This window comes from Camelus bactrianus, chromosome 6 (genome assembly GCF_048773025.1).
Source record: "Camelus bactrianus isolate YW-2024 breed Bactrian camel chromosome 6, ASM4877302v1, whole genome shotgun sequence".
In the NCBI taxonomy this organism is placed as follows: Eukaryota; Metazoa; Chordata; class Mammalia; order Artiodactyla; family Camelidae; genus Camelus; species Camelus bactrianus.
Window position 1 is genome coordinate 10,999,611 of NC_133544.1, and position 27,873 is coordinate 11,027,483.

Sequence of the window (27,873 nt, forward strand, 5' to 3'; positions counted from 1 at the left end):
GAGTACTGACCTTCTAGGGTGGTTGTGAGGACCTAAAGAGTTCATACCCTGCCTGGCCCACAGGAAGAACTCGGTAACATTCTGTTACTGTTCAAGAACCTCCGGGAGCCTGGGCTCCTGTTGCTCCTGACTGGACCAGCCTGTGATGCTGCTCCCAGCTCAGGAGACACAGGGTGGCTCCCACATAATGGCTGTGGGACTCGGAAGTCCCATGGCCTCTCTGAGCCTCAGTTTTCCTCCCTGTAAAATGGGGGTAATGGTAATGCCTCCCTCACAGGGCAGCTGTGAGGACTGAATGAAAGTGCACAGCACGAAGAGGCAGCCTGCCACAGTGCTCAGCCTGGGCTGCCGTGGCTGGAAACCCTGCTCTCCACGCAGTAGCTGGGTGACTGTGGGCAAGTTACTTAACTCCTCTGTGTCCCTTTCCTTCTCCATAAAATGGAGATGATCGTTGTCCCCGCCCCACGTACTGCTGTGAGGATTAACTGAGGGAATACACGCAGAGCTCTGAGAACAAGGTGTGGCACACAGAGGCCCCATAAGAGCCCTGTAAGAAATCCTTATTTTTCACTCAATGCCTGACAGACAACAAGTCCCCAGTGTCTGTGGCTATTATGGCGGACACACATCCCGGAACACAGATGTGATTTCCTTACCTTGACGGGGCAGGAGAGAGGAGTCCAGCTGGAGTCCAGGGTATGGCCCACGGAGCTGGAGGACCTCCCAGACTGTAAGTCAGCCACACACAGCCTGAACTAAGGGCTTTCTCCAGCCTGGCTGGGGCTCAGGGTCACCGGCCAGCCATCTCGGGGTAGTGCCTGGGCTGCAGACCACAGTTTCCATGGGGGGAAGAGCTGCTTCTCCTTTCCCCCTTTCCCTTCCCCTCCCCGACGGCCGGCCTAGGAGACCCAACTACCAGCCTCTGTGGCCCAGAGCGGGAAGAGCACGGCCACATCCAGTGTCAGTGTAAACCCAGCATCAGACTGGGCGGCCACCAGAGCTGGACTGCAGCTGGGTGCCCTGGGCTCTGGTCCACGAACCCAGTGATGCCTCATGTGGGTGGGCAGAGCCCGGGGACCCCAGGCTGGCATTTCCATCTCCTCTTTCCACCCATCAGCTATGTGATAAGTGCAGGACATGAGGCATATAGTACATCCCATGATTATCTGCTTGGATTTACTCTGCAAGCCTGGAAGCTCCCTGAGGGCAGGGACCATGGCTGTCCTGTTCCCATCTGTATCCCCAAGGCCCAGAACAGTCTGGTACCCAAATACTTCCTGACTGAAGGAATCATCATGTCTGCAAAGTGCCTGAAGCCCAGTGCCCAGCACATAGCAGGTGCTTAGTAGATACTAGCTGCCTCTCCCTGATACTGGGGATGACCACAGTGCCAGGCCTCCAGGGACTCTGGCACCTGTGACCTTTCTAGAACACTGCTTACAGTTCAAGCAGGGGAGGGTGTGAGAAGCTGGGTTTAACAGAAGCCATGTGACTAAACCCACTATGATCCACATGAACACCCATGTGTCAGGCAGTGCACAGAGGCAGTGATGAATGGTCCATCTTATTTACTGCTTACAGAGACCAGGATGCCATCATTCACCTTGCAGATGAAGAATGGAGGCTTAGGAAGTGAAGCAGCTTGCTCAGGCCCAGGCCCAGAATGCTGGTGAGCAGCAGAACCGAGATTCAAACCCAGGACCTCCAGACTCCAGCGCCTGCCTCCCAGCCTGTCCCCGACAACCCAGAAGAGCCGCGCACCAGATGGGCTGGGTTCATTCCTTGTCACCCGTAGCCACACTGGTTCCAGGCTGACCAGAGGGATGGCTTCTCCCCTCTTCCCAATGCCCTGCCTTGTAATCCCTTCCTTGGCCCCATGATTCCTCCCGGGGGCCCAGCTTGGGAGAACACTAGCTCCAACCACCCCTGAAGCCCCTCAGGGCCACCCCACAGCCCCAGATCACTTCAAAGCCACAACCAGAGTCAAGTTGAAAAGATGAGGTGGGTGAGTGGGAGGAAGGAGGGTCTGGAGCTGGACACGTGGAATTTCTCGTAGGTGCTGCATCCACCACTGGCTCTGATTTCCCGTGACCCTCTGCCCACATGGGCCTTGATTTCCCTTGGCCGCTGAACACACCTAAACGGGCGGCAGCCACGTAACTCCATTCCCACCCAAGGGGGAGGAGGAGGAAGGCTGGGAGGAAGTGACTTGTGGTTTCCCAGGGTAACACCTGGAAACACTTCCGCAGGGACACAAAGGGAGACTTCCTCAGGGACACAGGAAGCTCCGGCCTGTCCCTGAGAGCAAGGAGAGGCAAGCTTTGGGCGGAAGCTCGCAGCACTCAGCTCCGTTGTGGGCCAGCCCAGGGGAATGTCTTGAACCTCTGACTTGAAGAGGAATGTGGAACCAACTGCAGGAGGAAGTCCCCGCCCACCAGGAAGGGCAGGGCTCCCTGGAGAAGGGCTCATGGGTGCACAGAACCTGGGAGCAATCTGGTCCCAGCCCTTGCAAGAGACCAGCATTCTAAGCCCGCCACCCCGGGAGGTGACCTGTCCAGAGTCCCCACAGGGAGCTAGATCTGATTTCCTACAAGCCACTTCTCTGAGGAGCACAGATCCTGGAACGAGGACAAGAGGAGGGGGCGGTTGGCCCTGGGGTCCACCCCACACAATCCTGCCAAACTCAAGATTTCAAGGAAATGGAAAAATGAGCTGTCCTTGCACATGGCTGCTTCTCGCTATAGGACAGCAGCTGCCCCGAAGGGCATATCCCTGCCCTGGTTTCCTGCAGAGCCCTGGACGGTGGGCAGCACCAGAACCAGGATTCAGATGAAATGACTAGTGGAAGGTGGCAGCTGTGGCCCCGTTGGGCCCCACATCTGTATAATGGGGATTCCACCCACTTACCGGGGAACTCAGGGAATGGTAGTTCCTTCTCAGTCTTAACCCTGCTGCAAGATAGGTTGTTCCTAGACCACAGCTGCACCTCCCTCACTGTGGCCACACTCCAGCCCTCCCTGGCATCTGGGCCCTGAGGAACTGAAACCTCACTGGTGACTGCAGCTCCGAGTCCCTGTTCTCGGCCCCACGTGGACTTCGTGTGATGGGACAACTCAGGGCTGTGTGGGGTACCCAGGGGCCTGTGTCCGGACCTCTCAGGAACACAGAGGTAAGAAATGCTACGTGGGGCGGGACTGTCCTGGTCCATCAGCCCTGGAGCTGGCTCTCCTCTGGGTGGGCACATTGCCCTTCCAGGATTCTGCCTGTCAGAAAGCTGCTTTCTCCTGCTTACCCAAAAGGATGATCTGATACAGGTGTCCAGGATCTGGAGAAAACCACTCCTCCTTTGCTCAGTGTCCCAGACCCACCCCAGGGGCCAAGCTCCTACCCAAAGACAGTTTGCCCTTTAGCCCAGCAGATGAGCTGGCTGGGCATGACCTTACTCCCACAGAGTGTTCTGGCAAGTGGGCCGATGTACCAGGGATGTACCAGAGGCAGTCCAGGACATAGATCCCCGCAGCCCTCTGGTCACCAGAGAGGATCCTGGGGAGGCCCAGCCCAGGGGTCACCCTCTGTGACCTCGGTGGGGGGTGAATTTCATTTTCTGGGTCTCCTCTTAATGTGAAAGAAGGTTGGGAGGTGCTGATCAGGAGCAGCAAGTCCCAACTCGGCCTAGGCCCCAGGAATCACCCAGAGAAGGTTTGAAAAGGCTGATTCCCAGGCCCTGCTCCAGTCTTTGGAATGTCTGGGTTTTGGAACCCGGCCCTGAATAGCTGTGCTCAGCAAGTTCTGGAGACTCAAATCCAGAAACTCCCAGGAGGCCCTGTGCTGGCAAATAGAACCTATATCTTCCAGCTGAAGTGCGGAGGCAGAGCAGCCCAGCCTGGGCAGGCCCACGCCGCCCATCTACTCGGGAAGCAGAAGTGTTACCATGGTGGGGACGAGGGGATGAGAGGCTGGGGCAGCCCGCCCCCCACAGTTCCCTCCTACAGCCCCGCCCCCACCCCTACATCAAGCCATCTCCCAAATCAGGCCTGGTCTGTGAGCCTGATGTTAAACATAGTATTCTTTTCAGAAAAACATCAAGTTTGCACTTGAAAGTTTTGGAATTCTGCTGCCTCTCTGGATGGCAGGACACCAAGAAAAGAACTCTGAGAGGGGGCTAAACAGTTCACGCCTTCATTTACCATCATGGGCTGCAGAGGAGTCTGGTTGAAGGTGCAGGCAGACTGGGCATGTCTGCAGCTCCTCTTGAACACGAACTCCTGAATTCATTCATCTGGTGGTTATCTACTAAGCACATACTATGTGTCAGGCTTGGGCACCGGGGTTACAGCAGTGAATGAAACAGACAGAGACCCCTGTTGGCATGGAGCTGACATTTCAGCCAGGGAGACACATAAGATTAAAAAAAAAAATTAAAATAGGGCAGTCAGGTAAGGCCACATTGAGAAGGTGACATTTAAGCAGAGACCTGAAGAAGGTGAGGGAGTGGGCCATATGGATGACTAGGGAAAGTGCTTTCCTGCAAACAGCAAGTGCAAAGGTCCTGGGGCAGAAGCACATCTGCTATGTCCTGGGAAGGACAGTGAGGAGGCCAGTGTGGCTGGAGCAGAGGGCAGGAGAGGAAGGGAGAGCAGAAGAGAGGTCAACAAGGAGCCAGCAGTCAGATAACACTGGGCCATGGAGGTCAGACTCCAGAGAGATGGGAGGACACTGAGGGCTGGGGGCAGAGCCACGGCCTGATCTGACTGACTCATAAGTAGGCGAGTTGTCAAATATATAAGGTGTAACCACCTAAAGATCATTTGTGGCCTTAGGACATTCTGTCACAACAAATAAGCATCTCATGGGCAAAACAGCCCACCCACGCTGGAAGGGCTGGAGAGTCTCCTCATGTCCATAAAAATAACGTATGAGGTCACTCTTTCTTACTGCACGAGAAGGCCCTGTGGCCCTGGGCATCTGAGCGTGGTTACTAGGGGTTACTGGCACTTCCCATGTCTCCAGCTGGCGGCCGTCTGGTACCCAGGCTCTCCTACACTGGGCAGAGCCTGCACCCACCGCAGCTCTAATTCACAGCTCAGCACTTATGAGGTGTTCATCGAGTGACCCAATGTCCACCCTTCACACCAGCCTCCCTCGCCCTCACGGGTCCATGTCTCCATCCTGAAGACCAGGGCTTGGTCCCCAGCAGCATGGCCCAAAAGCCCGGCGCCCCAGAACTCACCGGGCACGGAGAAGGGGGACAGGAAGGCGGCCTCCACTGGCTCTGGCTCCAGGGGCGGCGGCGGGGGCGGCAGCTGCTGCTCCTGCTCCCGTGGCGGCTCTTCGGCATTTTCCCCGGGAACGTTCCCGTTCTCCATGTTCTCGTGCCTCCCATTCTGAAGTGGCTTGCTGCTCACACCGTTTGCCGAGTTGATCAGCCTCTGCCTCTGTGTGGACAGAAGGCAAGAAGGACACCGAGGCACGTGACAAACTGTCGCCCTGTTGCTTTGTTCCTCACATTCAGGTGACCTTAAAGGTTTCTAGAATAACACCCCTGGAGACGGGTTTGCCCGAGGAATGGCACAAGGACCTTGGAATCTAGCTCAGTTTGCTCATGCTCCCCTTGGACCCATCCCAACACCACCAGGTCAGAACCCCGGGCCGCCTCCTCTTAGTGCCAACCTGCCAACCCAGCCCATGACATTGGATGACAGTGATCACTCCAGCCACCCCAGGGGATGGTCATAAACCACCTGAAGACAGTCACAGGAGACACTTTGCAGAGTTAAACAGAAAAAAATTTTTAGGTATATCACATAAAAAATACACTAATAGTAAGTGTACAACAGCCCAATGATGCTTCACATTAAGACCTAGAACATTTCTAGCCCCTCAGACGACTCCCTTAGGGTCCCCTGTCTCCAGAGGTCAACCAGGTAACCCCTATTCTGACTTTTATAAACATCAACTAGTTTTTCCTGAATCTGAGCTTCATATACATGGATTCAAAGAGTACATATTGTTTTATGTCTGGCTTCTCTCACTCAGCCTAGTATCTGTGACGTTCATCCACGTTGTTGCATGAATCAGTAGTTTGCTATTTTCAGGGCTAAATAGTACTCTGTTGTGTGAATGACCCACATTGTAGCCTTTGCCTGTTGATGGGCATTTGGGTTGTTTCCCCTTTTCCATTATCATGAAGAAAGCTACGAACATTTGTGTACGTGCCTTTTTGGGGACACATGCACTCATTTCTCTCAGGTGTAGGAGTGGGATTGCGAGGTCATCAGGTAGGTGCTTGTTGAACCATTTTACACTCGTACCAGCATAGGATTACAATTTCAGTTGCTTCCCGTCCCTGTCAACGTTTGATATTGTCAGTCCTTTTAATTTCAGCCATGCAGGTGGATGTGTGGTGGTATCCAATAGTGGTTTTAATCTGCATTTCCCTCATAACTAATGATGTTGAGCACCTTATTACGGGGTTACTGGCCATCTGGAGGGCCTCTGTTGTCCAAGTCTTTTGCCAGAGCTGATGAGTGTGCTCTGAACCAATCTGTCCCCTCCCCTTTCCCATCTCCTTGTAGCTGTTGACCAAGTCTGCCTCCTTTCCACCCATGCAGAATCCAGCTTTCCTCACCAAGTCTGTGGTTTTCTACTAAACCAGGGAAAAGCAGAGGCCACATTTCAAGAAATGAACAGGTTCCCATGTTCCTGAGAATCTGTTTGCCTTTGCACAGCTCATCTTTATCTGGATTCTCAGGAAAAATATTTGTGGACCAGCTTTAGTCCTTGTGGGTAATGATCCTCACACAGTGGACACATAGATCCTTCCCAATCACTTCAACAGGAGACCAGAGTCAGTACACACATGCCCCAGGCAATACTCCATAACTGTGGGGGCCTGACACTTATCTTTGTGGTTACTGGAAGCAAAAAAAAGAGGAAAAAAAGTCATTATTACTTAAAATGGAGGCATGTTATTTTCCTAAAAGAAAAGAGGAATTGACTGTTAAAAGCCTTCAAGCTGGCTTTCGGCTGGGGCTCCTAAGTCATGAAGTCTAGGGTTTGGTGGAAATTTAAAACTTTTTCTCCTATGAGTGTGCTCACAACACTTGGCCCACCGAAAAGAGCAAAGTGATCTATGCCTGAGACTCAGGCCCAGGCATGGAGGCATAATATTTTGCTGCCCAAATAGAGTTAAATGAAAGGTCATCCTTACAGTTTAAAAAAAAAAAAACCTACAAAACAACCCAAAAAACCTAATAGCTGTGTAAGGACAGAATTGTAAGGAGGCGGGGTGTGACTCAGTGGAACATGAATGGTAGCAAATGGAAGAGGTCATGACTTGAGCTTATTAATAAGAATCAACAGAGAATTATACTTGAAAAATAATATACAGCTACCTGAGGTTGTATTAAAAGAGGCATAAATTACAACACAAAGGAGGTGATAGATCCACATGCTTGGAAAGACAAATCAGAAGGTTTCTATAGGAGAGTAACGAGTTGGTGAGGACCAGAATCCTGCCACATTAGGGAGGGTAGGAAGTTCCAAGGATGTTTATTTTTATTTTCCCAAGGGTATTTAATTCAAAAAGAAAATCAGAGGTGGCAACCGCAGCTTGATGTCCAAAAGGCTGACACGTGGAAGAGGCAATAAATAACAAGCAACTCAAGCAGGGGCTGGATATTATAGAGTGAATAAAGACAGAAAAAGAAGGGAGCAAGGGAGATGGACTAGACTGACCCCTAAGAATCTATGCAGCTCCCCTTAAGTAGTCTAGACTCCGATTTTGGTTGGATTTCCTGTTCTGCCTTCTTACTGGTTGTGTGGCTTTGGGAAAATTACTTGCCTCTGATGAATTGGAAATATCACAGGACTAACGCTGTAACACAGGTAAAATATCCAGCACCAGTGCCGGGCACACAGCGGGGCTCAGTAAATTAGAGCTAATTGTGCAGCTCAAAATAACCAGCATCCCGATGAGAGACGAGGAGGAGAGAGTTCTGGGGATGAAAGAGGTGGGGGACCAGGTGGGATGGACACACAGGAGGAAGGAGAAACCAAGGGTGCGTGAAATTCTGGGCCCTTTGGCAACGCATCGTGGTGACTAAGGATGTGGATGGTCAAGTACGGTCAGAGGTAGCCTTGGAATAAAGGAAAAACAGAGCCTCACCCCCTCCCCACCAGCACCCACCCCTCCATACGCTTTCTGATGATGAACAAAGAATGGCATCCATCCCACGGGCATTTCTACCATGGATTAATTTTAACTTCGCTAACTTCTCTGAAACCTTCTAGAATTAAAATGAAGAGGAAATGAAACCAAAGGGTCTTAAGAAACAACCTCAAAACTGGACATTTTGTGGCTTTCATTCTCCCCCATCCCCATTCCGTGATGAGTTTCCTCGATGACACTGCATAATCCCCAGGCACAGCCTTTGTGTCATGTGTCACTGATGTTTTTTGAGTTGGAAGCATTCTGCCCAACACCTCCTCATAGAAACTGAGGCCCAGGAAGATTAAGTGAGTTGGTGGCCAATATGGGATTAAAACTCAGAATTTCTTCCTCCTGAGCCTGGCTCCCCACACTGCCTGCCAGGGCAGGACAGTCCCAACGTGGTAGAAGACACGGTTTTCCCAGAAGCTCAAAACATGTGGGGGGCAGGAGGGTCTTGTAGCAGCTCATCAGAACCCCCATTTCCTTGGCTGTGGATACTGGAAACCCAAATCCTTAAGAGGGGCTCACCCAGCAACCAGTGGGTACAATCATCACACTGTGAGAAATGGCCACGATTCATTAAAATTTCACTGATTTAAATCTTATTACTTTGGACCAAAATGATGCAGAATGGGTCAAAGCTTGCAATTCTTCCCTTTCTTCATACACTTTCCATAGAGAGGGCACATTACATATAAAATCAAAGCAGAAAAGTTCAAAATACAGACCCTTTAAGCACTGTCAATAGTGTTCTTCCATACCAATCCGTGTGCCAATGACCCATGTTTGGGCATGGAAGGTTCAAGATCTGTGTCTGAGGATAAGGGCTAAAAGCCCCAACATGCACATATACAGCAAAGTCCAGGAAAGTTGGTAAGCAAAAATCCTGTTAGCTTTGCTCTGTTGTTTGTATGTTAAATAAGATTCAAATGTATTAAAAAATGTTTTTTTCTTCCCAAATGAGAAAGGGACATGGCACACGTTTTCAAGAAGAGCTCTGGGGTACAGAGTACAAAGGAAGTCCCCAGGGGTAACTGCCACCCACCAGTGTCTCGGTTTCCTTCTAGAGTTGCTCAATCCACAGAGAACAGGTGTGTGCGCGTCCTTTTTGTCCTAAGTAACATTAAACAACAACAACAAAACAGTCCATACTTCAGACCTTGCTCCAATTAGTTTTATCTAGTACTTGACAAAATACTCGGTGGAACATGGCAGGCATGGTATTCAATTGCTACCTGCCTTAAAATCCCTCCAGATAGGACCATATCCTGCCTGCAGGTGATGTCTGGGTTCCAGGTGACAAACGCCAGCCTGGCAGAGGATGCCCAGGGTCCGACAGCAGGAAGCGTCCTGATGAGCCAGGGCCTCCTCAGAGTATCTGACCCGCCCGAGGCTGCTCGCTCTCATGCTCTCACACTCTCACGGTCCTCGAGGCCAACTCACCTCGTTAATTATGATCCTGCTGGCCATGCGCAGCCGTGTCCGGGGTCCAAACTTATTGGTGATCATTATGCGTAAGCCTGCCTCTGGGAAGTTGAACTTGGGAGGGCTGGAGCTCATGACCTCGTCCACCATCACCACCGGGTTTTTGCTGTACTGTGGCTCCTCCTTCACTGTATTGAGCACAAAGCCAAAATTAGCGTTGTGACCCACAGAAGCAGAACCCAGGTTCTGGGGGACTGACTTCCCCTTGCATTGCAGATGTCGTGGGCTGTAGGTGAAGCAGCCGTAGCCACCTGGGAGCCTGGCTTCAGCTCCTCCTGTTAGTCCACGTGGGCCCCTGGGTTGGAACCGCCTGCTGACCGCGAACATTAAACAGAGCCCCGTGGTGCCCCATGGTCCCCCGTTACAGGACCACTCCCACACCTCCATGGCTTGCGCCCCTGTCAGTCGAGGCCCCTATCTTCTGGGGCCCAGGCTTGGCTAATTGCAAAGGTCTCTTAATTCCTCATCTAAGCCTCCCAGGGCAGCCAGCCCACCCATAAAGTGGACAGGCCCCTGCCATCTCTCACCTGTGACTCTGAGAGGACTTTCTTCCCTTCTGTTTAGAGGCTCAGACAAAACTTTACAAATTGACAAGGGCCCCCTGGAATGGAAAATGCTGGATGACACCAGAGGGTACTGGTTCTAAACATCCATGAGGCCACCTGCTCTGTCGTAGAGGAACCTCCTCCACCTGGCACAGAGGGTGCATCTAAATTTGTTCTCCGTGAGGTAGGCAGTGAGGTCGAAGATCTGGATCACAGGCCCTGGAAGAGGCGACTGAGACCCAGGACAGGAGCCTGCTTGCTGAGGGTGCATGGTGAGCTGCCGGCAAAGCCAGGGTTCCCAATAAAACCAGCGCCCTCCTGCAGGGAGGCTACACTCTCTGACCCTTTGCTTCTGCTCATGAGGCGGAAGAAAACCTTCCTTGCCACCTTCACAAACATACTCCGGGCTAGAATCCTGGAGAGTTTGACATGTGACTCCAGAGCCCTGGAGGGTCCAGAAACAGAGACACTCGTGAACACAGCACACAGAAGCAGGGGGGCGCTCCCCTCCCAGGGCTATCAAAGCAGATACGCCCGTCCCTATGCACTGGTTACCAGCTCCCAGTGAGTGACCTTGCTGGGTAAGAGTAACCAGAAGCAACTGAGAGCAAACCTGCACTCGAGTTAATGGCACAAACACGAACAAATGCACACCAGACACACACACCCTCACCAAACAGGCAGCAAGGCTCAGCAGACAGGAGGCGTGTGGTTAGAACCAAAGCCAGGAGGACCATGCATTTGTCGGAGACAGACGCTAACCGCCAAAGGGGCGTGCGTTGGACTCATGGATTTTTTTTTAATGCATGTGTTATTGCTTGGATGAAAGCAGATTACTTACAATTTAGAAGAGAAGAGTTAAGGAGACAAAGGCCAACAGAGATTGCCAGAGATGATTAGCGTGCGGTGGATGCCGAGAGTCGGGGCAGCATTCTTGATGGTGGCCAAGATGCCAGGGAGTTATTTGAAGGAGGGTGTTAGTAGAAGGGCTTCAAGGCTCGGGGTCTCTGGCCTCCTGGCAGAACTCCACGGCTCGGCCCCAGTCGGAGGAGCAGGAGCCCCTGTGCCCACTGCCCCTCCCTGCTGCAGGAAAGCTGGAATCCCTCCCTCCCAGATGGAGAGACCAGCCAAACAGTGGCAGGTGCCAGCCTCCGTCGGTAGAAACAGCCCTGTCAAAGGCACCGCCTGGGAGAACGACTGGGCCCAAAAGGAGGGAAGAGCTATGAAACTTGGCTTCTCTTGTCCTGGCACCGCCCACTAAGGGGCAGCACAGGGTGATACGTCCAAACCAAGGGTGCCTGCCCAGCAGGTAACCTGATCAGTTACAGCATGTTTTTCTGGCAGTTCAGCCTAAGGCCGGGCATCACCCCCTCCCTCCCTGATGCAAGCCGAAGTTGTATCCAGGGCCACGGCAGCTGGGAAAGGTCCCAGAGTGAGCCTAGCTAGGGGTCAAGATGGCCCTGGCTGTCGGGCTGTGTGCAAGGCCACCGGACAGCCAGCAAGGAGGGGCCAGACTCCCAGCTGTGGCAGGAAACGGCGTGCCTTCCTGCCTCAGGCCCAGGCACCTTTTCTTGGTGTACTGTGCTCTGCTTTCTTGAGCAGAACTGAAATGGGATGTAAAATAATTTGTAAAAGTTTTAGGGAAAAACCCCAAACAACTGAACATAGAACAAAGCTGGAGAATGCTGTCTCCCCTAAAAGGGAAAACTGGTCTGAGCTGGTCGGGTGAGCTGACCTGCACGACCTTTAAGAACATTTAAGAACATAAAGGCATTTTATAAGAGTCGGGGGTAAAAGGGCAGTTTTCTCTCCTGTCAAGAGATTGCATTAAACAAACTCCAAAACTGATAACAGTAAAGTCAGGTAGGGGTGTGTGGGTGTACGGGTATTCCTGAAAGGACCTACCAGTCAACAATCTTTGACTTCCCTGGGTGGGGTGGTTTGTTCAATCTGCCTGGAGGCTGAGGACTTGGTGGAGGGGAGCTCTGGGTTGGAAAGATTCTGTGGCAACACTGTCAGAAAAGGCAAAGTCCCAAAGCCCCACTGTTCCCCTCAGGCCTCTCTGGGGTGTCATGGGTGCCCCTTCTCCGGCCCTAGTCAATCTGCTTCTAGGGGACAGGGCCTGAAGTGACTCTCACACGGCCCTCTGGGAGGGAAGGGGCACCACCAAGCATGGCTGCCTCTCTGGGCCTCCACTTCTTCAATTCCAGGCATGGTCCCCCCAACCCCCTGGACCTTTTCCTCCTTGGCCTTTACCTAAATGCATCCACACTGACAGAAGTTGGAGGGAGGCCTATTTTTCTAGAAATTTCCCTGGGCTTAGAGCTTTGGGGAAAAGTAACAAACTTGAAGGAAATCCTACTGTCATGGGTACACAAGTGAGGGAGAGAGGGCCACCAGAGAGCATCTGAAAAGGCCCCAAGTGGGCTGTGGCCTCAGGGCAGCCTGGAGTTCCCCGGAGGAGGAAGTGGCTCACACCCCCGTCATGTGGCACTGGGCATGGGCCGCCTCCGTCAGCCACATGGGCTGCAGGTAGCTCCTAGGGCTGGCACCTGAAAACGCAAGCATTTTCTGCTGGCCTGAATGACAGCACTCAGAATCTCTCCTCTTGCTGTGAAGGTGCAGAGGACCCCAGGAGCACTGATCCCCGTGTACGAGGGTGGCCAGCAACAGCCTCTGCTTGAGAGGCTGTGTGTGGGGACTGTCTCACAGCTGCTACGTCTGTGGGGCTAAAATCCAGAAATCCTCCCCTTCTGCGGAGGCTGTCCTGGAAACGGACTCTCCCCTGGGGTAGCCTGCTCGGCATTTAAGGAACAGGACACATCGCACAGCCCCACGCTCTACAGGCATCTGATCTCTGTCCCCCACAAGCGGGCCTCCGGTGGCCAGGCTGTGGCCTTGCTGGCACCCATATCCTCCCCTCATCAGCCCTCATCCAGCTGTGTGGAGAGACTCAGCCCTCACTCCAGCACCTAGGACAGGTGCCCTCCTCTCGGGGTTACCCGAGACGGGACAGAACATACTTGCCCAAAGTGCACACTGGGGGAAGCTCCTACCCTGATCTGCCTCAGGGTGGAGATGGGGGAGGGGGCCAAGGGTATAGGTTCTGGGCCCCACATGTCCCTGATACAGGCGAACAGTCCCCTGAGACTCCACGGTGACATCAGAGGGGCCAAGAAGGAATTAAAGTTGCCTGAAAGAGGATGTGACTTGTCCAGGGCCATGAGGAATAAGGGAGAAAGAGCCCTCAGGTGGCCAGTCCAGGGTGCTCTCTCCCGGTTAAGGTAGAACCTGGCAATGCCAGCTTCAGCTGTTTGTTCCAGACGCAAACTACAAGAACCAACTCAGGCCTTCACACAGGTCTTGGGGGGGAAGAGTGTGAATCCCCTCGCCTTCCTGGCGCTGCCCCCAGATGGAATCACCTGGTCACCAGCTGCATTAAGAAATGAGGACAAGGTTTCCAGGGCAGTAGCTGGTCAGGCCTAGACATTCGGGGGACTTGGCAGAGATGACTCTCTGGGTTGGCTCTGAAGGCCCAGAACCCCCAGACAAGGGAGCCAAACAGAAGCCAAGGAGACTAAGCTGCAGTCCCCAGGGGAAGGGGCTCCTGAGCAGGTCTCTGGGGGCGGGGGTCTGGGAACTCCTGGTCAGCTGTCTTTCCCAGACTTGCTGCTCCTCTGGGCGGTGAGCCAGTGGGCTCTCCAGAACTGAACCTGGCATTTGAGAAACCACAGGGAACCCCGGGCCCACACTGCCACCCCAAGTCCTCAGCTTCCTGTCACTGGCCTGTGACACTGGTCAAAGATGTCATTCACCGCATTTCAGGAAAGCCAAGCCAGCCTCGAGCCTTCCTTGGGAGGCTTGGGGAGACCCCCAAGGATGTAATTTTTGACTCTTGAGTCATCCTTCTCCCATCTAAGCAAATGTCTATCTGAGCCACATGCCTAAATGACTGGCCGTCCTCATTCAGGGTCCTGTGACCAATGGTAAGAGAATGACAATTTAGGGGGAGTGTGTGTGTGCTTGCATCTGTGTGTGTGCACACATGCACACACACACAGAGAAGGGGAGAGTGGTTTCAACGGCACGGTTGGCCCACTCCTGTCTGCTCAGCCTTACCTTGCCCCAGCAATGGCACGGAGGGGTCATCAGAGCTACTATCACAGTAATCATTACCATCCTCCAGCTCACTGTTGACCGTGTTGCCATTTGCAATGGTCTTTTGTTTGACTGTGAAAAAGGCCTGCATCTTCACATTGTACCTGCAAATCAGTTAAGGCAGGAGGTCAGAGATGCAGGAGAGACCAGCAGGGGCGTGGGCAGGGGCCTCCCCCTCCTCCCCCCGCCCTCCCCTGTGCACCTGCAGGGATCCTGGCCCTGGCGAGGGGCTGGGGAACTAAGGCTTTTCAACTGAGCTGATGAGAGTTTCCTGACAAGAACCTTGGAACAATGTGCAGTCACAGGGGGCCTGCTCCTACTGAGATGCCAGTGGGCTTCCTGAGGGCATAAGAGAGCTTCAGCCTTAGAAAATCAATGAGGCCTACTTATGCCTGCCACAAGCCTGTCCTAACAAAAGAAGTTCAGCCCAGCCTCTGGACAGGCTCAAAGCAGGTGTCTGTCCCACAGCCGCCAGCCTTCCCTGAATCATTCCCGCCTAGCATCACAGTTCCCACAGAGAGGAAACTCCACCCCAGACCCCAGGCTGCCTTGCTGAAAGGCACTCAGAGAGAAGATCACTTAAGGACAATTCCCTTGCAGTTTGACGGCTGATTCCCCATTCTTATAAAACTGTGAACTCAGGGATTCAGTCTCGTAAGACTCAGGGGTGTTTTTCTCTTCAATCACCTGTGGAGGAGTGAGGAGAAAGCTAAAACTGAACATGCCTTAGCTCACGGGTGGGTTTTTTTTTAATTGTGGAAAAATACATGTAACATGAAGTTTGCTATCTTAACCATCTTCTAAGTGTACAGTTGAATCGTATTAATTGCTTCCACGATGTTAGGCAACCGTCACCACTATCCACTTCCTGAACTTTTTCAGCACCCCAAACAGAACTCTGTTCCCGTTAATCAATCAGTCATTCATCACTCCCTCCCAAGCACCTGGTAATCAATCTCTAATTTGCTGTCTGCCTCTAGGAATCTGACTCTCCTTGGTAACTCAGCTGAGTAGAACCGTACAATATTTGTACTTCTGTGAGGATCCCTTTCACTCAGTATAAGGTCCTCAGGGTTCATCCACCTTGTGGCGTGAGTCAGAACTCCCTTCCTTTCTATGGCTGAGTAATACTCGTCATGGGTAGTCTTGAGATGATTCTGACCTGGGCAGCTTCCGGAGGCCCTCGAGGGTGCACAACCCCGGACCCAGCATCTGCATCTTTAGAACTACAGTGGTGCCCCTCTGTGCTTGTGCAAGGTGGTGGCCCTGAGAGGTGGCATTTTATGAAGACTGGAGAAAGCGGGGATGCCTGGCTTTTTCAAAAGAGTCGTATTAAATTATTAGGCGATTTACAGAGACAGCAAAATAGGGTGGTCACCCTGGGGCGTGGACCTGGGTGTGGAGCAGGCGGGAGAGGCCCTTGCCTCCTACTTGTTTCGGGAGTGGCTTCATCCTCCGCGCACCAGCCACCCAGCACGACTCCCCTGGCCTGAGAGCGGACAGCACCCTAAAACCGCATCTGAACATCTCTCTCCAGAGACCTGGGGTGGCCAAAAGTGACCGAAAGGTCTGATGAAGGTTTTCTCTTGGCTCTAACAAAAGGCGAGAGCAGGGTGTGGAACGAGGGGTCAGACAGCTTGGAAGAAAAGGGCACTTACTTCATGATCAGAATGTAAAACACGTACAAGATGATGAGCACCAGGCCTTCCCACCTCAAGGAGAGAAAGGAGACTGGTTAGAGCCAGGGAGGCCTATGGCACTGCAGCCGTGGCAGGATGTCCTGCTATGTTCCCTGACCCAGCGCCCAGCCCAGGCCCCCAGCCCCAGCTGTCCTGCAGCCCAAAGCCCACTTGGTAACGAGAGAGAAGGCTGAGGGTGGGTCCTTCTCAACTACAGGGAGCCTGTAGGACTCGGGAGGAGTTCCCCTGTCTACCTAGAAAAAGGAGGGGCCAGGGTCACCTCATCCCAGATTCAAGGAAGGGAGGGGCCTGGAGTCAGGCAGATTTGATCCTAAGAGGCCCTCTGGTCACACGGGATTCTGGCCATGGACCAGAGAAGCTGTGTGCGCAGGTGGGAAGGGGGCCCTAAGAACTGCCTGATGAGACAGGCCGGGCCCAGGAGCCTCCTGGGCTGAATGTGGGGGTGCGGCAGGGTAGGGCGGGGGTCTTTCTGGGCTGCACTGACTACCCTCCTGCAGATGTAGCATCCAACCCCACATGTGATGGGATTTTTTTTTTTCCCAGCTCAGAACATAAGACTTTGGGGAATCCTAATTTAAACATGGCTTAATTTGGTCATCTGACAAGTGTGTACTGAAGACCTACTATGTGCCCGGCATGAGCTACAGTCCTTTGGGGGGGCTCTCCTCTGCTGACAGAGCTTGTGGCCCAGCAGAGCCGCAAAGAGAGTTGTAGATGATCTGACCCTGCCATCTCCCCAAAACTCCATCTATAGATGAGGAAAAGGAGCCCCAGAGTGGAGAGGCTTTCTGACTGACATGGGGGGTCAGGACCCAGAGCCAGGTCGCTCTGGGTCCCCAGCACACAGCACTCACATCAGGCCTTCCTGAATATATGCCCATAAATAATCACATACATGATGCAGATCTGAATCACTCCCAACGAAGAGAACATTTTCATAGCTTGTGAATGTAAGACACATTTATGCCCTCTAAGTTAGGGTGGAAGTATCAACCTTGTCTTTAGAAATTTGTGTTTTATGTAGATTAAGCAATCATCTCCTCCCTCAAAGTCATAAGGATGAGTCCCTGTATTTTATTCTTAACTATTTTAGTTTTGCTTTTTATAGCAAGATCTTTAATTCATCTAGAACTTAGTCTTGTATAAGGTGTGAGGGAGGGATCTGATGTTACTTTATTCTATATGGATTCCTAGTTGTCCCAGCAGCATCTGAGACCCCCTCCCTGACTCACTGCCCTGTCATGATGCCTGCCATGTCCCCCAGCCCAGAACTGGGCCCATTACTGGGCCCTTGGTTCCATAGCCACAGTGGCCTCTGCTTATCCCTGGGCAAAACACCACACTGTCTTCATTATTTTAGCTTTAGAATATATCCTGATATCTGGCAGGGCAAGAATATTAACAAAAACAATCTTTGTCACTTTGAAAGGATAAACAAAGGCATAATTGTTTAGAACGATACCCTTTTTACTTTCACAAGTTCACAAGCTCATGTTTGTAAAAATAATTTTTAAAAAGCTTCAACGAACCCAACAAGCAAAGCAAGGATACTAACAAAAAAGGGACAACGAGAAACAAACTTTAAAAACTTACCACACAATTTCCTCGTCGTATATGAACTAGAAGGCAAAAGAAACAAAGGGCAGGGGGACAGATTTATTCCAAAAGCAGAACCAACCCAGACCCCTAAGCACCTCAAGCCGACACATACTGGCTTGTTACGTGTTTCACAGAAAGCTGGGCTCCTGTCTCCGTGTCTCAGTTTCTCAAATGTAAATAGTGACCTTTCCTTGGTGGAAACCTCGGTCAGCACATGATGCAGTGTGAGGGCTGGGGTGGGGCTCCCGAGAGAAATGGCTTGTGCTTCGTGAAAGTCCAAGTACCCACGGGGTCCAACTGGCGGGGGTCTGTCCTCATTAATGGAAGAGCTGCAGAAACCAAGGATCTTAAAAACTGAAAAGGCACCTGTCTCTGTGTGTATGTAGATACATATGTATGTCTATCTATATCTGTCTGTCTGTCTATCTCTCGTACCTATGTGTGGGGGTGGGGATGTGTAGGGAGGAAGGTATGTTTTCTTAAAAATAGTAACACTTTTGAAAACTCTGAGGGTAAGGGACCCACTTGTACCATTTGAAGGGAGGCCAGGGGTGGTGGTGGGGATGCCATGGCTTCCCAAGAGGGCGCCAATGTTGCCTAACAACCCCAACTTGCATCTTCCAAAGGGGACAAAGATGTCAGGTGCTGCTGTGGTCCAGGGGAGGACCCCTGTGACTGCCCCAGCCAGGCCTGGTGTGCACTGGAAGGTGAAGGTGCCCACCAATCTGATCTTAGAGACACCAAGGTCCCTACACAGGATTGCAGGAGAGGCCAGGGGGCTGTTGTCTGACTTGGGCCCATTATACCCGTCTCCTGGCTGTCACGGCAGGTGTCACACATAGGATCTTGCTTTGGGAAGCCACTTCGGAGAGGGCCATCCTGGCCAGGCATCACTGTGAGGCTCCCCAAAATCCAGGCTCTGAGGAAGAGGCATTCAACAGAGGGAGCCTGGTGCCACCCCCTGGGGAACTTGGGGGACATTTATGGGGATGGTTTCAGTTTTTATAACATAATGGAGGGCTACTGGCATTTAGAGGAGGTGAAGGCCAGGGGTGCTGGCCAGCCTAGAACATGTGAAACGGTTCTAACGGAGGAGTTTTTCTATATTTGTCACACACTTTAAATATCTCCTGCTAAATATTTAGGCAAGCAAAAAAAAAAAAATCTGAGCCTCAAACTTAACTCCATTTTACAAATCAAAGTATTTTCCCATGGTTTTAATAAATGCTTAATTTTCTAGTGAGTGAACTGTCATGCAAATTGAGAGACAACTGTACTCGGCTGTTTAAGATTTTATCAGGAGTCATTGATAATTTGGGGAAATGACATCATCAATGTGGGCACCACTCACAGGGTTTACATGCCAGCCCAGCACACCTCAGTCTGCGCTGGTAGTCGTTGGCCTCACAGATTTTTCTATATGGGGACAACGGATGACATCATCCTGTGTTCTAGCACCTTTGTGCCAAAACATTTACACACTGGAAGATACATTCTTCTGTTATAAACTACTTTCATCTGTCCTTTATAGTACAGTCTATGTATTTTTTAACATTGTGTGTAGGTAAACTGTTTTATCTATAACTTCCATTTTTAGGGGTGTGGTGAGTGCTCTCAGATGCCCCAGCGAGCCCCTAGCCTGATGTTCATGCTCCGCTTGTGTATGTGGCCTGGACTTGGGGATCTGCTCCTAACAGAATATGGCAAAAGTGCTGGGTTGTCACTTCCAAGATTTGGTCACAAACAGACCATGGCTTCCATGTCGGTGCCTCCTCACCCTCGGTCGGAGGGAAACCAGTTGCCATTCTGTGAGCTGCACCATGGAACAGCCTGAGGCCTGCCCGCAGCTGCGCAAGGGGTCCTGAAAGCAGGTCCTCGTGCAGGGAGCCCAGAGATAATTACACCTGGATGATACCTGTGAGAGACCTGAGCCAGAGGGCTCAGTGAAGCCACTCCCAGATTTTGATCCATAGACAATGACAGCAATGAATGTTTGCTGTTTTAAGCTGCTGAGTGTTAAGGGAAAGTTGTTACACAGCAGCAGATAACTAATACAAGGGTCGTGACTCTCATCCCCAGTTGGTTCTAGATCTTGTAAGGTTGAGAACTGTCGCTCTAGGGACCATCCATACCCTAGAACGTGGGCATGCCACTTGCATCTGCCCTCATTGAATACGACCTGCCCTCACGCCACCACTTTAGAGCTCCTTTTGGATGGAAACCACTCCCCTGTGGGTGACATGGTCCTCGGCAGTAACATGTGTCACGGACTTCACTGCTGTCATTGTCATGTGCCATGAGGTCCCCCCAGCCCTCTGAGGGGCCACAGGGATAATACCCCCCCAAACTAACGGGCCCCAGGGATCCCTGGTTTGGCTCCTCTTCTGCCCCCAGCCTTGCTCCCAGCTGGCCTCTCTGACTGCTCCCCAGTGGGCTGGGAAACCACAAACTCTGCTCCTAGCGAACAGGCTCTGAGTGAGGCTCTGAAGGGCCTCTGATGAGCACGTGTTTGAACCTAAATGAATGAGGCGCATGACACCTGCTTTAGTTTTTCCAAGGCCTTTTTGCCCTCAAGGTGGTCCCTGGATGCACTCAATAACCAAAGCGTCAGGTGTGAGGTTGTTGGGAAAGGGGGGCACTGTGGCAGGGGATTGTCAGTGTGACTGCAGTCAGTGGCCAGCACACCCCAGGGTGGGGATGCCGTGGGTTCTCTGGTTACAGTGCCAGGGACAGGGGTGGGCAGGGGCCCGGTGCCTTCACAGGGGAGGGGGAGGGGGTAACTCACGGCAATGAGCACGATGACAGAGAGGGTGTAGTACACGGAGTCTCGGCACACGGCCCACCACGTCAGACGGACCACCTGCCGAGCAAAGGGCCTTCAGTGTTTATTGGCCCGGGAGACGGAGAGCAGGGCAGGGGGACATAGCTGGGGGCTCCCACCACCTCCAAATCCTGCAGGTGCAGAGACATGCCCACGGAGCTCATTGTAACTGCGCCACCAGATCCCCACCTTGCCTGGCTGCCCAAGGCCACCCTGTGCTCTTCATTATAACAGAACAACATGCATAAGTGATGGCAAAGCTGCCCCTTGTTTCTCCACGGTGACCACATGGCATGTTTCCCAGCAGAAGCCAGGTGTCAAGGGGAGGCCAGATGCACTCACTCTCCCCCACCCACGCTGGAACCTTCTAGGGGTGACTAGATGCCGTACCTCTACATCCCTTGGCCAGGCAAAGCCTACCCATGACCTCGACTCTCTGAGGTCAAGTCTAATGTCCCCCTGTGGCTCTGAGGACCAGGAATATGCGACGGGGTATCAGCAACAAGCCAGCTTCACGGGGAAGCTCCCTGCGGGGAGGCCCTAGGCAGGCCCTGATTATTTCCAGAGTCTAGCTCAGGGTCAAGGTTAGAGGAGGCTCCTTTTAAACATTTAAGCTGTTTAATGAATGGTCCCCCTCGGACTGGCAGGCAGCTGATATACTTCTTGCTCTCAGAGCCCCCCAAGTGCCAGGGGTGGAGGGAACATCGGACACCACTGTTACATGCGAGGAAAAGGGCTCAGAGGGAAAGCCACGTCTCAAAGCCATAGGGAGTTATGCACAAGGCCAAGGCTGGGCCTTGGGTCTCCCCACCCTGCCCCTGTGTCATTTCATAAGGAGAGAGAAACCACTGACCTGCCCTGCAAATAACCCACAAACGCCAATGATACACAGGATATTGAACACAGCAGAGCCCACGATGGTCCCAACCCCCACATCTCCGTGGGTGATGAATACACCTGGAAAGAAAAAGGCACAAATCGTCATCTGCAAAGCCCAGGCCTGCCTGGCTGGCTCTAAGCCTGTGCCCCCTCACCCATGAACAGAGGGAATTTATTCTTACCATCAGAAAACACCTACGATGCTGGTGAGAATGGCAAAACCGGAGGTGGAAGTGCCCTCAGGGATCGGCTACTCCAATCTTCCCTTTTTTTTTCAAACAGCTTTATCTATCTATCTATCTATCTATCTGTCTGTCTGTCTATTTATTTAGGGGTTTGTCTTCTTTCACTCCATTTTTTAAAACAGCCTTATTGAGATGTAATTTACATGCCATAAAGTTCACCCAGTTAAAATATCATTTCAGCGTTTTTTGGTATAGTCACAGAACTGTACGATGCTCACCACAATCTAGTTTTAGAATGTTTTCATCACCCCAGAAGGAAATCCATACCTGTTAGTACCTCACTCCATCCATGCCCCAGGGAACCACTAATTCACTTTCTATCTCTCCATTTCTACCATTTTACAGATGAGAAAACTGAGGCTCAGAGCTGACAAATGCCCTCACTGTTGGGATTTCATACCAATAACAGAGGCAAACAGTTCTGGCGTCGAGCTTCCTGCAGCCATGAAGGTAGCTCCAGCCACATCTTCACTGAGATGGAGTTTCTGAAACAGAAGTGACCGCAGCCCCTCAGGCTCTGATGTAGGGGTGGTGGACACATGAGCTGGACACTCGGTAGCCAGGAAGAGGTTAGGGGAGCAGCACCGTGGCCAGAGCCAGGCTCCTCAGCTGGCAGCCTCCCCTCCCTGCACTTTGAGCGCATGCCCTCCTCCACTCTGCCGGACACCAACCCAGAATCCCATCTTCTCTCCTCATTGGTTAACTTCTGTTCATTCTCTGAGCTTTTAAACAATGTCTCCTTGATAAAGCCTTTCTAAGCGGCCACCCTGAGCCAGGTGCTGCCCTGGGACAGGCACAGTGTTTGGTCCTCCACTGCTGAAACACAAACCACACAGTGAGGGTCTGAGGTCCATTCATTTGCCTTCCTTGCTGGATGACGAGGGCAGGTTTGGTCTTTTTCATCTTTGGATCCCCAGTGCTTAGAACAGGGCCTGGTGCTCAGTGAGAATTCCACCAGTCTAGAGCCCATCACATCTGGTGCCCACACAGACCTTGGGTACCATGCCGACCTCCACATGTCAGGGTTGTGGGACTCAGAGGCCTTGGGGGACACACAGCCTGCCTCCTCCACCCAGAAGGCCTTCTCAGTGGCAGGGCTGATACCTGGCTGCTCACTGAGACAGAGGCCCATCCTCTGATCTGGAATGTGGTGCTGGAAGCTTTGAATGCTTGGGGAAACCATGGAGATTCTGGGTCCACCTGAATGCCAATTTGAAGGCGCCCACCTGTGGGTCTCAGAAGGCCTCTGGGCAGGCTGGCTGAGGGCAGGGCTCAGCCTCCTCCAGCTCCCACCCCGCCTCCCAAAGTACGTCGGGCACTTTGGAATCCCCGGGCCAGCACAACCTCCCCATAGAGCTTACTACAGAAGGGTTGGAGCTCAGGGCTTGATGGAAAATGGGGGCACAACACTGACCCCAGACAGAAGCCTGGTCACCTGACCTTGCCAAAGAGGTGTCATGGAAGAGGTTCAGCTATCAAAGCACATCCAATAGCTTCCTGCAGAATCCAAACCATGCTACATCCTGTCCTGCCTTCGCCCTGCCTTTGTCATTCCTTCCCTCTGGAATGCCCTTCCCCTTCTGCTCTGCCTGTGGAAATCCTTCTCACTTCCAACACCTGGACCAAATGTCATCTCCTCCAGGAAATGTTCCTGGGTTTCCCTTCAAAAGAACCTCTTCCTCCCTCCTTTAGGCTTCTGAGTCCTTGGATAGCTCTCCCAGAGCCCCTTCCATCCATCTTGCCAGGATCATCACCCTCACCCACCTCTGTTTTTAGGGAGGCAGGCAACCCTGCAGGGCACCTCCACCGTATGTGGTCTTGTGCCTTCAGTCACCCATTTCCCATGGGTTTCTGTCAACCCGAGGCAGAGAGGGGTCCCAACTCTGTGGCCGTGACATCCAAGCTCTTACAATGATGGGTGCCTGGGATGCACATTCTGTAAGGACCAGCTGACTGTTTTCCCCCAGGGCTTCCTCTGAAGTAGCGACAGGCTGCCAGCTGCCTGTAGTAACTGCTGTACCCTCAGCCCGCCACTCCGGGGACCTGCCCCTGGGCTGAGCCTCCTGCCCTGACACCCCAGCAGTCATTTCCTGATTCTGTTCCTTATGCTCTTTCTCTGGCTCATTTCTCTCTCTCACAAGTGTCTTGATGATGGTAAGCACATGTCTCGATCTGGGTGGGGGGAAGGGTGGGGACAGGGGTGGGCAGGGGAGGGAAAGGCCTTTGCACACTTTGGCCAGGTCATTCACTATTTAGAATACCCAGGTCAAAAGCAGCCATTCCTACTGTGTGCTCAGCAGGGGACAAAGCAGTGGGGAAGCGCTGATTCCCAACAACCTGTGTCCCCAGCTGCAAACGTCCCAACAGCAACATGTCCTCAGACAGCTGGGAGACTGCATGCAGATAAAGTGTGCTGATGCCCAGCGCAGCCTGCCCACAGCAGGTGCTGAAAACAGAGGTCGTTTTCCTTCCTTGGCCAGAAGCCAAGAGTCAGAGTAAAGAGAAAGATTGGAGTCTTGTACACGAGGAGAAAGAAGTGAAAAATTGACAGAACAAATAAAAGGAGAAAATGTCAGGCTGCAAAGGTTAGGATGGAGAGTCTTCCCTGCAGGTGCAGCTCGGCACCCCGATCCCCCCTGGTACCTGCCCCCTGCACCTGGTTTGGGCAAACGCTCCCTAACTAACCAGGTTTGATTCAACTACCCATGCCAGCATTAAAGCCAGAGGCCGTGGGTAACGATTTCAAGTGGGGAGCCTTTTCTTCTGCCAAGCTCTGGGACAGGACGCCACCCCTCTAACTCTAATTTGGGGGGTTCGGACGAGGCTTTGCCATGATGGCGGCAAGCGCTTGGGCTGACAACCTTCACCTCCAGGGTGCTCCCCACCCTAGCCCCGTCTGGCCTGGTACTGACGTGCCACGTGTTGTTCATCCCCAGGCCCCTCTCACGTACCTCGCAGATCTTCTCTAGAGATGGAACAAAGAAGTCATCACATACTATGGCCAAGGCGTAGAACATGTACAGAGCCTGTGAATGAAACGGGAGACAGCGTCAGCCCACACACCTGCCACCGCCGGGCATGGCCAGGCACCCATCACGCGCCAAACCAGCCCGCTAGGGCAGAGGCCAGGTGAAGGGACGGAGGCACGGAAGAAAATTCCAGCACCACTGAGATGTGTTTTCTCAATTCCCCCCAGACAGATGGGGAAACTGAGGCCCTAACAAGAGAAATAACTTGCTGAGCAGCAGAGGGGACAAAAACTCGGGCCTGTGTCCCTTCCTCTCTTCTTAAAGAAGCAGCTCTCTCTCCAGCACCAGGGTTATACCCTCAAAAGGCAAGATCCTAACCTTAAGGGCCAAGAGGAAAGCATCTGAAATCACCATTTTAAGAGTTTAATCATCCTCCTGGTTTCCCCTCTTTAGTTTTAGCAAAGGCATCATTTCCTTATTATCAACGGCCCACCCCCTGCCAAAACAGACGGTGACTTGAGACCCAGCATTTCCTGCGACACTACTTGATGTTGGCCCAGGTTATAACATACAAGCCATTTACACTGGGAGGCTCATAGGACAGAGTTCAGATTCCAGGGCTGATCCTGGGAATTACCTGACTTGTGACTTTGGATAAGTCACGTCTCCAGGTCTTAGTTTCCTCATCTGTTTGATGACAGAGTTAAGAACAGATCAGTGGTTTTTAGATTGTTTTACTACAGAACCCCTCCCTGACCTGTCTACCCAAGACAGCTTTACTGAGCTGGTCTTATGTGCCAGGTACTGTTCAAGCCATTAGGGGTATGTGGTGACGATGCCAGGAAAAGCCTCTGCCTCTTATAACTTACCTTAATGGGGGACAAATAGGCAAATAAAGTATAACTCCCAGGAAACAATAAGTGCAAAGGTCCTGAGGCAGGGGCCTATTTGATGAATCTGAGGAACAGTAAGGTCACTGGTGCCGGTAGAACAGAGTGAGAATAAGGTAGAAAATGGAGAATGTGAGGTTGGAGGGAGAGGCAAGGACCAGGACCCGCAGAAAGGAGATGGGATTTTACCCCAAGCACTGGGGGGGAAGCCATTTCCTTCTTCAAAGAAAAAGTGATGTAAATGCCCTGTTCGCAAAAGAGGGAAAGGCTGGGCTGCTTCAGCTAAAACAGTGTGATGTTCTGACAACTGAACAATTAATCGTGATTAAATAAAGTGGAAGATCTATCAGCTGTGACCAAAGCATCCAAGGCAGACGTCTATTGAAGTCCAGGCGTGGCTGTCCTTGGATATGATTCATTATCTTTTGGGAGGAAGCAAAGAGACACAAATATGGAGGGTGTGGGTTCCTGCAAAATTCCTGAGGTCCTCTCAGGTTCAGGAAAAAAGGCTTTGTCGTAGCAACGCCAAGACTTTCATAAGGCAGGGGGACAGAACTGCGGGACTAATTTGCCAAACCCACACCCCCTTAGTGAAAGGGGAGGGCACGGGAAAGCCAGAGACACTGGGAAGATAATAATTATTACAGAAATAATACACAGGCCTGTCACTCAAAATCTGCCTAAACCTTCATTTTCACTAATGGCTTACCCTGTTAATTAAAACGTCACTCATTCATTATTCTCCGGTGGCTACCACCTATGAGAATCCCAGCCTTCACTTGCTCAATTGTCTCTCGCAAAGACAGATACTTGGTTGGGTTTAAATATGTAAGCGGATGGTGCTGGGTGGTTGGGGAACCTGATCAGGAGGAACATGTGCTATGGTTGATCCAGCACAGAAAAGCAAACCCTGGACACCTTTATTTCCCCGCACCAGACAACAGGGCTGGCAAACTTTTTCTACAAAGGAAGAGACGGTAAATTTTTGTGGTTTTGTGGACCACGGAGTCTCCATCACTACCACTCAGCTCTGCCACTGACGCACAAAAATAGCCACAGATGACGTAGAAATGCATGAGAATGGCTGTGTTCTGATAAAACTTTATTTACAAGCGCAGGCAGTAGCTGCAGGCTCTAGTTTGCCTACAGAGAAGAGTGACTTTGACCTGTAGTTTAGGCTGGAGCCCACTACGCCTTCTTGAATTGCTATCTGAACTCCACCACTGGTCATCAGGGCTCATCTAACACCGAGGGAAGTTTGGGAAGAAGCAAGTGCAGTTATGTCAAGGTGGTAAAATGGGGGTGAGGTCATGGGACCCATGCTAGCAAGCAGGGATGGAGCACTTATCCTGTGCCATGCGATGTCCGATGGACTTGACCCACATTCACTCGTCTTTACCTATCTGGGAAAGATGCCGTCACGCCTATTTTATAAAAGCAGTAAAGGAGGCACAAGAAGACTTGAATCCTTGACTTGGTTCTGGGGCCACTCACTGTATAACACTGAGCAAGCCACTTCATATTCTTAAGACTTCATTTTCTTGTGGTTAAAATGCGTCCAGAATCTGTTCTCACAGAGCTCCTACAAGGCTTGGACAGGACCTTTGACATGCTGTGCTCTGAAGACAGGCTTCCCCTGCCTGAAGTTTAGGGACGTCCCATCCCGAGAGGACCACTTACACCGAGGATGTGCAGCAGGACGGCTCCATGCTGTCGCTCCTGATTGGAGAACAGGTCTGCGGGGAACTCGTGAATGGCTGAAAGATAAGAGGACACAGCAGGGTGTTAGTTACCCACGAGCATCATCTGAGACCTGGGGGTCAGCCAGGGAACTGTGGAGTCCCCCCATGTTAGACTGCCTGGGGAGAAGGCCAGCTGCTTCTCCTCAGTCCAGGGCAGACCTGCACTCTTAGGAAAACATTGCTGGATGCAATGTTTATCCAGAGAGTCTAGTACCTTAGAGTTGATTGTGTTTTGCATATCCCTTGCAATTAAAAAAAAAAAAAAAGAAACACTTCATACCCACTAGGATGTTATAAACAAAAAACACAAGTAAGTGTTGACAAGGATGTGGAAATACTGGAACCCTCATACATGACTAGTGGGAATGCAAAATGGTGCAGTCAAGTTGGAAAACAGTCTGGCAGTTCCTCAAAAGGTTAAACACGGAGTTACCATATAACCCAGCAATTCCACTCCCAAGTACCCACCCAAGAGAAATGAAAACATATGTCCACACAAAACCTGGACACGAATGTCCATAGTAGTAATATTCATAAAAAATTAATATGTGGAAACAACCCAAACATTACCAACTGAGGAATGGATAAATAAAACATGATTTAGCCACACAAATGGAATATTATTTGG

At 51.8% G+C, this 27,873-nt stretch overlaps 1 protein-coding gene and 1 long non-coding RNA gene across 2 annotated transcripts in view; one reads left to right on the forward strand and one right to left on the reverse strand.

Annotated features, from left to right (window-relative positions):
• Nucleotides 1-27,873, reverse strand: part of SLC24A4 (solute carrier family 24 member 4) — a 158,050-nt gene that overhangs the window by 34,740 nt on the left and 95,437 nt on the right. Inside the window, exons 3-12 of the mRNA XM_010968709.3 lie at nucleotides 27,184-27,260; nucleotides 24,596-24,670; nucleotides 22,045-22,129; nucleotides 21,374-21,477; nucleotides 20,485-20,559; nucleotides 17,694-17,719; nucleotides 16,059-16,112; nucleotides 14,362-14,504; nucleotides 9,656-9,825; nucleotides 5,231-5,435 (exon numbers count right to left, since the gene is read on the reverse strand). Coding sequence (XP_010967011.1) covers nucleotides 5,231-5,435; nucleotides 9,656-9,825; nucleotides 14,362-14,504; nucleotides 16,059-16,112; nucleotides 17,694-17,719; nucleotides 20,485-20,559; nucleotides 21,374-21,477; nucleotides 22,045-22,129; nucleotides 24,596-24,670; nucleotides 27,184-27,260 — 1,014 coding nt within the window. The remainder of the gene's footprint in view (nucleotides 1-5,230; nucleotides 5,436-9,655; nucleotides 9,826-14,361; nucleotides 14,505-16,058; nucleotides 16,113-17,693; nucleotides 17,720-20,484; nucleotides 20,560-21,373; nucleotides 21,478-22,044; nucleotides 22,130-24,595; nucleotides 24,671-27,183; nucleotides 27,261-27,873) is intronic.
• On the forward strand, nucleotides 1,464-27,515 carry LOC141577879 (uncharacterized). The gene is made up of 2 exons (XR_012507415.1): nucleotides 1,464-3,169; nucleotides 24,581-27,515. It is a non-coding gene; the product is annotated as an uncharacterized LOC141577879 (long non-coding RNA).